General features: G+C 40.1%; 1 protein-coding gene across 1 annotated transcript in view; it reads right to left on the bottom strand.

The window, feature by feature from the left end:
• TRPC5 (transient receptor potential cation channel subfamily C member 5) overlaps positions 1 to 16,426 on the bottom strand; it is a 292,767-nt gene that overhangs the window by 61,096 nt on the left and 215,245 nt on the right. The window contains exons 6-8 of the mRNA XM_017502147.2: positions 8,292 to 8,628; positions 6,820 to 6,959; positions 2,267 to 2,589 (exon numbers count right to left, since the gene is read on the bottom strand). Coding sequence (XP_017357636.1) covers positions 2,267 to 2,589; positions 6,820 to 6,959; positions 8,292 to 8,628 — 800 coding nt within the window. The remainder of the gene's footprint in view (positions 1 to 2,266; positions 2,590 to 6,819; positions 6,960 to 8,291; positions 8,629 to 16,426) is intronic.

Here is a 16,426-nt window from a genome sequence, read left to right as displayed (position 1 = left end):
CAGAAGGAAAAGGATGACAATAATCAGCTACCAAACTTTCTACCAGATATATAAACAAACTATACCCGTCTCTAAAAGCAGAATCTTTCTGACTTCCTGGCTGAGCAGCGTGTATTTTAACAGGTTTATAAATGCCTGAGGCTGAGTGCAGTGGCTCAGACCTGTAATTCCAGCACTTTGGGAGGCTGAGATGGGTGGATCTCCTGAGGTCAGGAGTTTGAGACCAGCCTGGGCAACGTGGCAAAACCCCATCTCAACTAAACATACAAAAATTAGCTGGATGTGGTGGTGGGCACCTGTAATCTCAGCTACTTGGGAGGCGGAATCATAAGAATCACTTGAACCTGGGAGACAGAGGTTGCAGTGAGCTGGGATCACGTCATTGTATTCCAGCCTGGGTAACAGAGCAAGACTCCGTTTCAGTGAATGAATGAATGAATGAATGAATGCCTGAGTTGAGGCATTTAAAAGAAAACATAAATATGAGTCAGACTTCTATGGAGAAAAAAATTTTGACTGATAGATGGAAAGTTGAGGTAACATTACTTCTGATTTGTCCCCAGCATGACAATGTTTCTTTATGTCTGATACCCCAACATATAATTTTGCATATGATAGGTGCCCATTCTTGCCAATTGTCCCTGCTAAGCAAGTGATGGGAGCAAAATGTCAGTTGGCAACAGGGGTGTTACTAATTATTACAAACTTGCAAGGAAGCACTTCATAAACTTCCTCAGCAGAGTACACATGAAAGCATAACTGGCAGGGACCTGACCTCCTGGAAGGCACTTCTGATTCATGTATTTATTCTGTTCAACACTTTGATGGGAACAAATGCAGTGTCCTGGTACTCAAGCCACTATACAATTGCTCTTTATGTTGAAAACAGGTTGCTGTGAGTTCTGTCTCTGGAGTAATGCAGGAGAGGAAGCCTTTCCTAGTTAAAAGGCACTAGCAAGCTAATAAGCTGCTGTTATACACTCCTGGTTGGCTTAACCAAAATAGCACTATCTCTTTGCCAACACATTTTGGACCCCTTCTCCTTGCACGCAAATTTGGTTTCCCCACCCAAGATTTAGCCCTGAGTGTTGGAAAGGGAGACAAGGAAAATGATCTAGCACAGGAGGTTTAAACACAGATTCCATTCTTCTGTCTATTAGCATGCTACTGAACTGTGGTTTGTGTGAATCCATTTTAGGAAATGGTGTTAGAGACAAATAACAGGAATTGGCTAAATAGCATTGTTTTTTTTTCTCTCTATCACATTCAACAGAGTCCTTTTTTTCTCTGGCCTTTGTTATGGAGCACAATTCTACAATGTTCAAGTCCACTGAACTGTGTTGGTTTATGGAGTCATAAGGAAAAAATTCTATATTAGTTTAATGACTAAGAATATTGTATGTCCTTGGGGTCATTGCTGTGAATACCAGTGACGAGTTGCACTCTCCAAAAGTAGGGGTGGAGATGGACAAGGTGAAGGACACCGAGTTCAGGGTCAGCCCAGCACAGCTCCTAATAGCCTGACATGTACTTATTTGTTTTCTTTTGTCTGTTTCCCATAGCATCAATTATCAGAAAATAAAAGCCATTCTGAAGGCTTGAAGGTCCCCCGAGAAGTAGGTCTTGACAGTACTACGCAAAGGCACAGGAATTCCATGTGTTTGGAGGCACATGGACTCGTGGACAGATGAGTTATCTCTTGCGTCCCGAGTGGAAATAGAAGACATTTCCAATTAGTGCTGGATGCCACTTGGCCCTTAAATTAATGTAGCAGGTGAGTGGATCCTACCTCCGGCCTATCCCCTCTCTAGATTACACCTATGAATGGGGGTGCATTAAGATATTTTTGGATCCTTCCTTGAATCACAATAGTTAAGTTAGCTTTGGTAGCCACTTGTTCAGAGGAATAGCTTTGCTGTTTCATTACCTTGCTGGATGCCACATTTTTGAGTGAGGAATTATCTACCTCACCCCAATTAATTCTTTTAAAAGTATGTAATGCTACCAACATAGTTCAGAACCAACTCTTTAGATGACTTCCTGGAAGCCCATGTGTGTGCTTGTTTCTTTCCTCCCTCACCTAACTTCACTTCCTCTCCTAGTACCCTGTAGCGAGAGAAGAACATTCCTCCACTCTGATCCTTTGGGTGGATCCACAGTGAGTGCTGCCTTCACAGTCAAGTGGCAGTAATGAAGCTGTAGGCTGAAAACAGGGCAAAAATGGAAAAGGCAGAAAATGGCAAAAAAGGAAAGGGGATTGTCTTACGTGGAGAAGGCATTGTTCTGTTTCTCACATCGGATCCCCTTGCAGTTGTTAGGCTCATCGATAGCTCTAGTCTCATAATAGAAATAAAGCTGGTTCAGTCCATTGGCAAAAGCCAGTAGTACCAGGCAGTAGATAAAGAGGAATTTGAGGATATCAAGCAGCATGCGTCCCAAAGAGATCTGCAGAGGTCCTAAGTGGGAGTTGGCTGTGAACAGGGATATGAGACGCAACGAACTTAAAATGTTGGATATCGCGAAGAGTGCTTCTGCAATCAGAGTTGGGTGCCACATTTCCCATTCCTCCCTTGGACGAGAACCATTATACTGAAAGAAACAACAAGTGCACAAGATGAGAAGTACAGTGAACATTTATAAACCTTTCCCTTTTATCCTCCCTTCCATACCCAAACAAAGCCACCGTAATTATGCATCAAGCATTTATTGTGCAACAGACCCCATACACGATACTATTTGTCTTTCTTGCCCCATCCAATTAATATGTGATGCTAACGAGTCTCTTCCTCCCACTCCCATCCAAATATATACATATAGAAGAATGAATTTTAGAACAATCATTTGGAGCAACCACTTGTGGTTTATCAACAGACATTTTCTAACTGTGGGTTTACCAGATTGTTGGGGAGTGTCACTGAAACAGAGACACTAATATGCCCAAGGTAGTGGGGAAAAATCTTACTGCTTCCTAAAGATTTCAAATCAAATTCGCTTCCTCAATGCCTCATTGGATTCTGAGCACCATGGACAACCTGCTGTTACTGAAAGACAAGGGGTAGATGCAGCCTTCTCGGTATGCGGTGTTCATTCTCATTCCCTTGCTGACTGCACTTTGGGACTGATGGAGGATCCTTAGGGAGCCATTCACTGGAGCTTTCTGCTGAATTTTTAGCAGACTGTAATGTATTCTACACTATTGCAAATGGCATGCCAACCTTTCAGGTAATGAATGAATTTAGTACTGTCCCACACAGTGGTGTATGGATGTATTTTACAGTTCATTTGACAACCCTATAAGTTAGAATGTTCCTTTAGCACATATAAAGAACCAGGGAGTTGAAGGAGGGGAAGAATCAGTATTTATTGCGTTGGTTACTTATCCCAGGTTTCTAGCCCCTGTCACATTAGGAGTAACCTTATAGAAAGATGACTTCATTGTGAGATCTGAGCTCCAACTTAGGCATTGTCAATTAAAACTGCCTGTGTCTTTTAATTTCACCATAAAATGAGGATAATGCCTCCTACCCACTGCACATATTTGTGATTCTGTATTCATATGCAAAAGTCTGTGTACTCCATAAGGGGAGATGTTATGGAAATACAAGGAATTACTTATTACCTTCCCAGGACAGAAGTAGATTTTGCCTAGAATTTAATTTGAAGCATATTGCCTTGAACTCACATTTAAATATCACAATTTCTCAGGACTAAATGTAAACAACTTTCCTCAGAAAATGTTGCATTGGGGGCCAAATTATATTGTCAGCATTTCTAAAATGTGCTTCGGTTCCAACAACTGAGGAAACTGGTGCGATTAAAATCACTTTTGTGTATCCAATATTCTTCACTGTCAGAGGAACTTGGAGAATTCATGCCACATTTGTGCTTCTGTTTCAGATAGACTTTTAGGTGGCCAATCAATTTTATGTACTCTTGGCCAAATCTTATATTTCTACATTTTTCCTCCACTAACAAACATTCACTGCATTACTGTGAGGGGTAGGAATGGTTATGCCTGTTTTACAAATGGAGGAAATCCAGAGAGGCAGAGTGACTTGCTAAAGATCACACAGCAAGTTGGTGGCAGAACCAGTAAGAAGTAAACCAGAGGTCTCCAGGCACTCAGTCTAGCACTATTTCTATTAAATGTTACTTATATGATAGTTGATATCACAGCACAGATGATAGATCAGCTTTTAGTGGTTTGAGGTATATGTGAAAGATAGTCTCTTTGCTGATAGCAAAACAGACCTATGTTTTAAAACTAGAAATCATCAACTGGAACATGGATAGCTCACAATTGGAGGTTTTCTGTCTCCACATCCAGAACTGTAACCTCAGAGATGTCTGCTGCCCATGTGATGGTGAACCTGAATTTGTGGAACACTCAGAAGTGTGAAAGATGATTCTCATGGTAAATCTATACTTTGCACCTTTGGAGAAAGATATAGCATGTGTGTGTAACAAATAAACATGGAGCTCATCTAGCATAGAGATTGGCAAACTTCTTCTGTCAAGAGCCAGCTATTACATATTTTTGGGTTTGTGGGCTCTATGGTTCCTATCACAACTACTCAATGTTTCCCTTGTAATCCTAAAGGAGCCCTAGACAATATGCAACCATATGGACATGGCAGCAGGCCAGGTTTAGCCCACAGACCATAGTTTTCTGACCCCTGATCTAACACAGTGGTTTTTAAACTGCATTCCTTAGAGCCTGAGAGTTCAGCAGAGGCATCTAGCAGCTACTGTGGGAGCCAAAGTGGACACTTAGAAGACTCATTCCTCAAGTCAAACTCAGTCCTTTGGGCTTTTTAATATATTGGATTACTTTGTGAGTTTCTGCTTAAAGACGTGCTACCATGGGAAAAATTATAAAAGGTTGAGCACCACTGATCTAGTTTAATCTACTACTTATTTATAACAGGCAGAATCTACAGCTCAGAAAGGTAGAGGGATTGCCTATGGTAATCCCGCTCATGAGTATCAGAGTGGGAATTAAATTCAGGTCTCCTGACTCTTGGGTTAATAATACTTGGAGGCAAGTGATTTTTTTTACATCTTTTGAAATGGAATGCAATTAGAAAATTGGCCTCCTTGCCTTTCAAAGGATGTGAATTGCATTTACAAACCCCAAAGCAAAATATGAAGAGGGACAACCTAATGTGGGGACTCAATAGTAATAAGAATTTGAGGGGAGTGTTATTATGCTTTTAGCTAAGCACTGACTGAAGAAAAGGTCACAACTCAGTGGGTAGCATAGTCCAGATTTAATTAGTACACATAGAAGTGAGGCAGTGGTAGAATAGATCTAGGTGGTACTATCCTAGAAAACAAAAGAATGGTTATTCTCCATTTGTGGAATCGTCTGGGGAGACTAAGGGCCAATCTTATATATCTTTGTTCCTTTTTTGTACTTTGGCATGTGCCTTTTGGTTCTCATTATAGATCATGTGGCGTGGAATGGATATTGTTGACTAATTTTGCACTCTAGTAAAATGAAGGATCTTTTTTAAGACGAGCTCAATCCTTGGTGCTTCTGTATGGCTTCAGTACAATGGTGATTCAAAACGTTTCAACGACCCTGTGGAGCAGTTCTTATGGCTTTGCCCCATGGAAGTTGACTCAGCCTGCTTGGGGAAGGTCATCCAGCCTAGACTTCTTTGGATGGGTAGATCTGATTATCCCCATTTATAAGTTCTCATTGCAAATCCAAATTTTGCATATAGCCTGTCTTGCTTTGCAAATTCTTTTTTGGGAAGGACTCCAACTTCTTGGCAAAGGTCTCCTTTGAGTAAAGTGTTTGCCAGTTGAGGGGCACTTACCCAGCTTAATAGAGCAGATTTTTCCTTATACTTTGTGATGGAGAACTATCTAACTTTTTGGAAGCCCCTCCAGGAAAGTCGGACAGGTTATGTGATTAACGAATGTTGAGAATCTACAAATACATTTTTCATATCCCAAATGTTAATCCTTTTCTTCAGCATGTATTCTAAGCTTTCCTGTTTAAACAAAACCCACCAATTTCTAGATTGATAATTTATGGTCTCTCCAGTGTATAAATACCATTTCCAAAGGAAGAAAGTTTCCTTTCCTTAACAATGATACTTAGTCAGCAGAGTGCCAGAATGACATGGATTTCACCCAGGCACATTAACCAGGGACTCAAACATTTTCCTCACCAGCATTTTCTCTTAAGGAAGTTGTAAGTATGTGTTAAACGATCACCACATGTATAGGGTCTACTCTTGGGCTCCTTTCAAAAATGCTTCATGACTGCATTCAATATGCATGCTCTACATAACTTCCAAGGTCTTAAAATTTATGCAGTATGCATATTAGGGATATAAAAATAAACGAAGTTGTTGGAGATTTGGGGAACAGCCATATTTCCATTCTAAAACTCCTTAATGTGGAAATTAGTGCCAAAAAACATGACTGACTATACAATCTTGGAGACTGAATTGTCAGCCTTTCCTCCTGGAGACATTTTCTGCCCTGGCTGCATGCAAGCATCATTGGGTCATTATGTTGGCAAGGACATCATAGAGAGGATTTAAACACTGAAAGCTAAAGACCCTTTTATCCTAAAAGTTTCAGAAGCTAATGATTCACTTGCAAATTGTCCAATTTTCCACTTTCTTTGCTTAGGTGGACACTGCTTACAAACCATTGAAAGAATGTCTGTTTATATGGTAATTTCCCACATGGATTGAGCCATCATCACCACTTTTTCTTGAAACTCTTTATGTTCTCAGTGCAAAAGCTTAATGTAGACAAAATTACTGTGAAGGAAAAATGGCAGACATTCCAATTTACCTTGACATAGGCCACAATCTTCAAGGAAATAGTTGCCAGGTAGAGGGAGTTCATTGCAAAATCCATCAGGTTCCACCAGTCATGAATGTATTCAGTAAATCCGCCATCCCACATTTCCTTAATCTCACCCCAAATGAAACCTGAATAATGGAGGCAAACAGTTTATTTCTACATAGGATCGGCCCTGGTCATCATAGAAGGATCCCCCTTCAAATGAATAAGGCTGGAAATAAGGAAGGAATTGGGTTCTCAGTAGAGTGAAGTCTTGAGAGACAATAATCACTTGCTTTCTTACCCCACCTCCCAGTTTTGAGCTTGCCAAACCTGGTAGGCTTTTCCTGAAGATGCCAATATGTTATACTTTTCTGGGTACTACTCTTAGCATTTTTGCTATAGTTACTGGAATGCTATTGCAATTTTGGGTGCCTGATTCTACTTTCTTTCCATTTTGGAATGGGAGTATTTTCATCAATAAATTAATTAGATTAGTATTATCCCACAGTCCTTAGTTTCCACTAGGTTCAGGAAAGAAAACTTCTCAATGAATTTTGAGGTGATCAAGCTGATCGTGGATCAAATTACCAGATGTTGGGGCTAAAGCTAGGAAATGGAGCCCAAAATAATTTATAACTCATTTTTTTCTTTTATCTCTCATCGTGTAGAAGTTTCATAAAATTTTACCGATATGGATGTTTCTTCAGCATCGGAATAAAGAAAATGGTAAAAGGTGTGGCTGTCGTCTAGGGTAGCACTTTCTCAGACTTTAGATAACATGAGGATCATGTTAAAATTCAGATCCAGGGTGGCACCTGAGGTTCTGTGTGTCAAACAATCTCCCAGGTGGTACTGATATTGCTGGTTTGGGGACCACAGTTTGAGTAGCAAGGACTTAGAAGATGGCTGTGTGTTGGAGAGTCCAGTGCAATGTAATTATGCTTGGAGACTACTGGTAGGGCTGCTTTTACCATGATGTGTGGGAATTTCCCAGGTTTCCCCCTTGTTTGTGAAATCCGTGTCCAAATAGGATGTAGACCCCTGAACAAGAATTGGGTCGAGTGGAGTAGCCTTGAGAAATTAGCAGATTCATGTGCCCCTTGGTTATAGGAAAAGGGGATTTGAATAGACTGCTCAGCGCTTGCTCTGCCTACCTTACTTGAGGCTTGTCCTGACTGAAACTTAGCTTTGTCTCTAGACTGACAGACAGCTTCTCTGTCCTTGAAGATATTAGGTTAGCAAAAGAAGGCCCTAGGTGTACTGCCAGTCTCACCATGGACCAGGAAATATTGAGTGACCAGGGCCTGGGACAGAAGGAACTACATTTCTGAGACTCCCAACAGAGGACTACCACACTGTATAGGGGTGGAATGGGGGTACGCTAGTTCAGAGCTAGTCTGACTGCCTGTTCTAGTAGTTTCCTTTAAACAGGATACAAGCAGGCAGTCTGGCTATAGCTCCTGGTCCCTTTGACTTACCTAGAACCCAAGGCAATATCATCCATTCCACGACCGTTGGGGGAGGCCCCTGTACATGAAGGTCTGTCCTGACAATGTGTTGAGAAGCCAGGAGAAGCATGAAGAGGAAAGTCAAATAGGATGCTGTGTGGCAGATAAACTTGATAAAGGGTTTCTTGATGAACAGCCCAAGGTTGCTCCTGGGTGAGATCAGGTAGGCTATAGACAGCATGGGAAACAGGAACCCAATGGTCATGCAGGTTAGAAGCTTGACTACCCAGTGTTTCCGCCGCCATCCAGGGAAGCCATCATACCACAGGGTGGCAAGCAACTGTTGGCAATTGGGCTGAGCAACAAACTGGGAAAAGAAGAAAACAAGTTAGGCATCTGGAATGTCCAGGAGAAAGTCTACTGTCATAATACCTCTCCTGGTTTATAGTCAGCTCTGGCAAGGGATTGTATGGCCAATCCCCAGAAGAGTCCTGTTTTCTAGGTTCCTGTGAATGCATCTAACCCCAGAGACAGCTCTACATGTCAAACTATGAAACTAGATTTTCCTTAGTGTTCATTATTTTTTAATGTATTAAAACAAAATCACTCTGTCTGGTTCGTGCTTCGGCATGCCTTCCTATTCTCCCTCCCACCCTGTCAGAGTTGTGTTTCCTCAAACCTGATTTTACATCAGAATCATCCAGGGAACATTAAAAAAATCTAAATACCCAGGTCCTTCCACAGACTGACTAAATGAGACTCCGGGGTGGGCACCGAGGAGGGAGTAGAGCCTGGGTAGCTGTTTTACAAGCTCTCCTGGGAACTGATATGCCTTTTAGCAGAGAATTATGGAGACATTTCATTTCAAATTGATTGACATCTGCTCATTCCCTTAGTCTACATGAGGTCATCATTAATGTGCACTCTGTTTGGGCAAACACAAACTGGTAGGGAATAAGCCCATGACTGTGGCTAGGGTTTGAAATGAAAATGAGTTCCCTTTTATATTTTGTTTTTGTTTTTCTTGATTTTGTTTTGAGCACCTCTTGGTTAGCTTGTAATGAATCAGGTTGCTACTTTGCCATCTATTTAACAATCTCTCTAGTCTAGACATGCAAAAGAGGAAAAAATATTGGGGGGCTGGCATTACGATATTGTATACTAACGCAGCTGGGATTTTACTCAAAGACAATCTACAAAGTGTCAGGGATTAATAATTAAGGAATCATCTGCATTGCAAATCATTCTCCAGCTGCTACTTCCTGCTAAGTGACTCAACACGGAGCTCAACTGTCAAGTGTGATTTTAAATACTGCCTACGTTTGACTACCCCAGCTTCCCATGGGACAGGTTAAACAGAGCTGCATCATTTAGCTTACTAGTACAAAGGAAATAAACCTCTTCCATTGTTTACCCAACACCCAAGGTAAACTTGTCCAACTTTACTGTTGGTTTATAAACTGTGAAGGTCACTGGTTTCCCACCACAACCATTCTTCTCCTTGTGCACACAGCTGGACTACATTACCCAGTCTCCCTTGCAGTGAGGTGTGGCCACATGATTAATTTCTGACTGTTGGAAATGCTGTGTGGCACTTCCAGGCCTGGCCTATAGATGTCTCCCATCTATGCTCCTCCATGTTCTTTTCCTTTTCTGACTGACTGGGATGTGATAACCCAGTGTGATCCAGGGGGTTCTGTCAGCCTCCATCCCTCAATAACTATATTAGCAGAACTAGCCTGCTGAACAAGAATACCTATTTTGGACTGTTACATCACAGAGAAAGTTCTGTTGTGTTTGAGCCATTATATATTTTGGGGTCTAGCCTCTCCTAAAGATTACTGGTATGAAACTGCCAAAAATAAGCTCTAAAATGTTTTCATCCTGTGATCTCATTTCCTCTAAATATGTTCATGATCTCCATTATGTCCTCACACTTCCTTTCCACACATTCATATACAAAAAGACAAAATCCTATACTCTCTTTCTACTCTTTTTTTGCTATAGTAGCCTATGCCAAAGGCTGGGAAGAGGAAGTCCAAGAAAACACAGAAAAGTCAAAGAGTAAAGCAAGACCTTTGCAGTGGAAGAACTGCTGAGCTCTCACAGTCTACTGAAGAAAACAGAAGCACAAAAGGAGAGTTATACAAGTGTACAGTAAGGACACTGAAAATGATATGAACACAGCATAATGGGAACACAAAGGAAGGACAAATCTGGATTGCTCAGCAAAGGCTTTCTGGAGTAGGTGACACCTGACTGGAGCATTAAAAGATGTGCAACAGTTGGCTACATGTTGGAGAGAAGAAAAGAGAATAAACAGCCAGAGCAGCAGGGATCACATGACTAAGGCATGCAGGTGAAAAACAGCATGCCTTGTGTGTGTGTGTGTGTGTATGGGTGGGGGTGGGGTGGGGGGTTTGGGGCTACAGCAGTGGGGGTGGCTGCAGCATAAATTGCAAGGCTGTAAATAGCAAAAGACCAGGCTGGAAAGGTAAGCAGGGGTTAGAGAAGAATAAGACAATGGTCTTTGGCCATTAAAAATAGTATGGACTAGGCCGGGCGTGATGGCTCAAGCCTGTAATCCCAGCACTTTGGGAGGCCGAGGCGGGTGGATCACGAGGTCAAGAGATCGAGACCATCCTGGTCAACATGGTGAAATCCCGTCTCTACTAAAAATACAAAAAATTAGCTGGGCATGGTGGTGCGTGCCTGTAATCCCAGCTACTCAGGAGGCTGAGGCAGGAGAATTGCCTGAACCCAGGAGGCGGAGGTTGCGGTGAGCCGAGATCGTGCCATTGCACTCCAGCCTGGGTAACATGAGTGAAACTCCGTCTCAAAAAAAAAAAAAAAAAAAAAAAAAAAAAAATAGTATGGACTCAACTGGGTACGGTGGCTCACACCTGTAGTCCCAGCACTTTAAGAGGCCAAGAGTTCAAGACTAGTCTTGTTAATATGGTGAAACCCTGTCTTTACCTAAAATGCAAAAATTAGCCAGGCGTGTTGGTGCACACCTGTAATCCCAGCTACTTGGGTGGCTGAGGCAGGAGAATCACTTGAACCCAGGAGGCAGAGGCTGCAGTAAGTGGAGATAGTGCCATTGCACTCCAGCCTGGACAACAGAGTGAGACCCTATCTCAAAAAAGAAATAATAATAATAGAGGCCAAGTCAGGCAGATCACTTGAGGTCAGGAGTTTGAGACCAGCCTGGCCAACATGATGAAACCCCGTTTTCACTAAAAATACAAAAGTTAGCTTGGGTGTGGTGGTATGTGCCTGTAATCCTAGCTACTCGGGAGGCTGGGGCAGGAGAATTGCTTGAACCCAGAAGGCGGAGGTTGCAGTGAGTCGAGGTCATGCCACTGCACTCTCGGCTGCGCAACAGAATGAGACTCCATCTCTGAAAAAATATATGTGTGTGTGTGTGTGTTTGTGTGTGTGTGTAGAGTAGTATAATAAAGCAGTTACAACTGGCTCTGTTGTTTACTGTGTAACTGAACAAGTTCTCTGTTTTTCAATGTCTTCCTCTAAAGAATGGAGATAATAATATCTACCTTATAGGGTTAGTGTTAAGATTAAGGTCAGTTACTACATACAAAGTGCTTAGAACTATGCCTGGCACATAGTAAGGGCTCATTAAATCTGAGCTACCTATTTTATTATGCTTGTTACAAAATTAGATTTAGATGTTAAAAAGATCCTTCTGGTTACTACTGGGTGGAGGATGGATTAGAAGCAGAGGGTGGTCAAAACTAGAGGCAGAAAGATCAGTTAGAAAACTGTTGTCAATCTTGAACAAAATGATGGTGACTTAGACTAAGAAAATGGTAGTGGAAATGGAGAGACGTGGTCAGATTTGAAATGCAGTGAGAAGTAGAATTGGCAGGGTGTGTTGATGGATAGGGAATAGAGTAATGGAGGGGGTGTGGGAGGTAAAGGGAAGGGAGGCTTCTCATTCAGGCAAATTGGTGATGGTAGCACTATTAACTGAGAGAGGGAACACTGAAGATGAAACAGGTTTATGGAGGTGCATGCCTTTTTAAATGTGTCCCATTAGATTTGTCTGTGAGACATCTAAATGGTGCTATCCAGATTGACATCAAAGAATGATGTTATTTGGCAGGGGTCGACAGAGTTTTGTGTAAAGGGCCACATAGTACTTTAGGCTTTGCAGGCCACACTATCACTGTTGCAGCTACCCAACTCAGCTATTGCAGTGCAAACTCAGCGATAGACAATATGTAGATAAATGGGCTTAGATATGTGCCAATAAAACTTTATTCATATAAACAGGCAGCAAATTGTAGTTTGCCAATCTCTGTCCTATGCTATTGCATCAGTCTGAACCAAACAGACATTTGGAGCTCTTCAGCAATGGTCTTGATGACCTCGTGTGACTTCCCCTTATGTATCCCCAAGAATTCTAACCCCAGAAATCACTTTCTGCTAAGGCACAAATGCAGAAGTGAATCTTCTTTTAATAGTGGATGTACCATCCAACCTTTATCTTCAATGACTGTGCTCTGATTTTCAATTTGGCTCAAGATGGGCAATTTTAAAGTTGGACAGGTTTTTATCCTCTATTTTTATATCTGACAGAAGTAGTGTAGGGTGGTGTGGATTCTGGCAGAACAAACTGCAATTAGAATATGATAAAGGAAATTTTTATTAAGCCACCATGTAGTATCTAATCTAAACACATTTGTGAGCTTTAAAAGCACAATCCTGATTCTGCTTGTATATTCAAGTTCACATTTGACAGGTTATTTAATCAATCTCTAGTTGATTCTAAGAACGCCCCAGAAAGAAGAGTTACAGGAAAAACCGCAGAGTGTGTACCCACTGGATGTCTGATTGAACTAAAAGCCAAACTGTACAGAGTCTGGAGCAGTAGTTTTTAATTTTAATGAAGTCCAATTTGTAGTTTTTGTTGTTGTAAGAATTAAGGAAACAGGAGACAAAGAAGAAGGACGGCTCGACAGTCAACAGGTTTATTTCCAACCTGGGGAGGACTTCTGACAAGTTAGGTCAAAAGCCGCACTCTATTACAGACTAAGAGTTTTTATCAGAGACTTGGACGACTTCTGTGTCTCTTTGTTGTGCTTACAGGTATTGATCGACTTATGACCTATGCAGCTTACAACCATTCGACTTTACGACCACAATCACTAGCCACGACTGCTCCGCGTCTGGCAGCGCAAACGTTGCCCAGCTGGGCGTACGACAGTGCGGACCAGCTTCTGGCAGCACTACCATCTCCACATGCATATAGCCTACTCAATTTACGACCAAATCGTGTTATGACCGGTCTGTCGGAGCTAATAGTGGTCGTAGTTCGAGCACTAGCTGTATCTGGGAGGGAGAGTTGTGTGTCTCTTCCCATACATCTCTCGGCAGCTGCAGGCATATTCTCTGAATCTGCTTTTAGCTTCCGTATCTTAGTGCACCTGAAGGGAAAGGAATGTGCTTATTAAGGCCCACTGTTTTACTGAGGCCTATTGTGTGAGGGTGAAGTTTGGCAGTCACCCAAGAGACTTTCCCCAGCACTTTCTCTGTGCCTGAGCTGTCTTATCTGTGTTTTACTGTCTACTCTTTTCTGGAGGCTTGTAATTAGAAAAGAAGTGATTTCCTTGAAATGCGTGAAGCTGGAAAGGCAGCTGGAACTTAAAGTGGCAGTGTTTGTCCAAGATGACAGTGCTCCTGCTCTGTCATTTCAGACCCTATAGCTATAAAAGGACAAGAGGTGTCGTGTTCTTTCTGGCTACTTCCTGCTGATGGGATAGTGGAAAGTTTTTTGGTCTTGGATTGACTGCAGGAGCAACATCGTTTGTAGATGTTTTGGCGTAGTTCTCTGCAAAATGACAATGATTCTGTCGGCTTTTATGATTTCCAGCTTAATATTTTTCTATGTTATTTTTTTTTCATTGATGGGGCTTTTTCTGGGCTGTTAGGGGTTGCTTTCTCAGCTCTTTAGGCTTTGACTTGAGTTGATTTCTGTAATGGATATAACTTAAACTGTAGAAGATAATAAAAATTGAAAAACATTAGGCAAAACTAGAATTTAACAACAGGGGTGCTATAGTTTTTGAAACATAATTTTTACTTTTCAGTTTCCTATTTTTATTAAAAGACAAATTATGGTAGGACTGGTTTGCTTTATTATTCTTGGCTTATTTATTTGTATACAGTACAGGAAGAATAATTATTTGCTACATAGGCCTTTTAAATCGGCTTTGATGGAACTTTGTTATATAGAAGGAATTTGAGATAAGACTTGTTAAAGCAGCCCAGCCATGGATTTGTACCATTAAATACTTATGAGTTGGGTGAATTAATTTCTTCTTGAGGTTTTAAGATAACTTGGGGTTCCTGGCCTGTCAGAAAGTGAAATTATTTACTTACTACTGATCAGAAACCCTGTACAGGGACTGTGTACGCAAAATTTGAGGCCAGTTTTCCAAGGGTTTTATTGGCTCCATAAGTCAAGTTTGATTCCTTAAAGGAGAGCACACCATTCCAGTCAAAGCCTTGCTAAAATAACCATTTTTAAAAATTATGTTCAGTTACAAAAGAAAATAGATTCTTAATGCACTGATGCAAAAAACTATATTGTTGTAATTTAAGAATACATATAACTAGTTTTTAAATTCTAGAGTAAATAGGCAGAGAGAAACAAATATGTTTTAAATTCTATTCACAGGAGTATATACTTTACTTAGTTGTTAAAGACTGCAGCTAGCTTAAGACAAGTTTTCTTGACTCTGAAAAATAAGATAAAGATTAGCAGTGTTCTACGTAAAAGTTAAAAATTTGTTTTTGTTTTTTATTAGTTTAGTCCATTTTATTATTCTTTGTTTTGCTTGATATTAATAAACATTTTAGCTTTTTATGACTTCTGTATGTTTTGTTGTGATGGCGGTGGTGCAGTTTGGATACAGTTAGAAACACAATTAACAAAGAAATTTGGTTATTTTTGTGGTTTACAATAACCCAACATAACAACTTTAATTGTGATTAATAGCACATATTCAGACACAAGAACCTTAGACATTCCATACAGTTTGGAAACATATGTTAATATTATTCCCTAAAATATAACAGACATTATTTTGGCAGTTATGTTACCAAATAATTCTGTTTACCTCTTTTTTGGCTGGTTCAGGGGTCCTGTGCAGCACCCAAAAGCCAAGGGTTGGGAAAGACAAACGTGAGACTAAAATTTGATTTTGAAAAGGCTATTAAATATGTTTAAAATTTAAAACCCTTGATATTATGAAATAGAACTTTAGATTACCATAAATTGTTTTTCTTTCTTTTTGTTTGTTTGTTTGGTTTTGTTTAGCCAAAATGATGAGATAATAATCTGGAAAAGCAACAACCATTTATTAGCCTTTTCTATTACATGAAAATTGTGCTTAAGAGAGAAAGTTAAATTTTACCCTTGCATTAGTTTGCTATTAATATTAACCTTAATTTTAATGAAATCTTATAGACAATTTTATTTACTCTTAACCAATTTGACCATGAAGTAGGATTTTTACATACCTGTTATAACCTTTGACAAGTTTTACTAAAGAGTAGTTAGCATTTTAAGAAAACTTTGTGGTGCTTTTATTTTAGTGTTTAATTTACAGAAAAAAACCATATAATATTCTTTTGAGTTTAGTTAATAGGTTTACACACAGAGTTTTGTTTGCAGGATTAATTTTTACAGTGTTTTCGTAATTCGCATAAACCATCCACTTTATTTTATTTAATTTTAAGACAATTTTATATTTTTAAACAAAATGTACATTTTTATGCCTTCTTATAATTTTTAAGTAAAAATACTTTTTACTGTTTTTATTCACCTTGCATGCAAATTCATGTTTAGCAGTTTTAATTACATGTTATAATGGTAACTTTTAGCAATTTTTAACTTTAATATAAAACCTGTCAAGTTTTTTTTTGTGGCTTGAAACTAAACATATCGACTCATTTTGTAATTTGGGTGAGGTAGCTCTGAAATATAATGCTTTTTTTTTTTTTCGATTTTAAATACTTGGGTAAAATCAGAAGGTGAGTGCTTAGGTAGAAATAAGTAACTACTGAACTTGTGGGAGCAAAGTTTAGATGGGCAATTCTCTTTATGATACTGACAAGTAAAGGCTTATTAGTTCCAAAGG

The sequence above is a fragment of the Cebus imitator genome, unplaced genomic scaffold (assembly GCF_001604975.1).
Source record: "Cebus imitator isolate Cc_AM_T3 unplaced genomic scaffold, Cebus_imitator-1.0 Scaffold292, whole genome shotgun sequence".
Classification (NCBI taxonomy): Eukaryota; Metazoa; Chordata; class Mammalia; order Primates; family Cebidae; genus Cebus; species Cebus imitator.
This window is presented reverse-complemented; position numbering and strand designations above follow the sequence as displayed.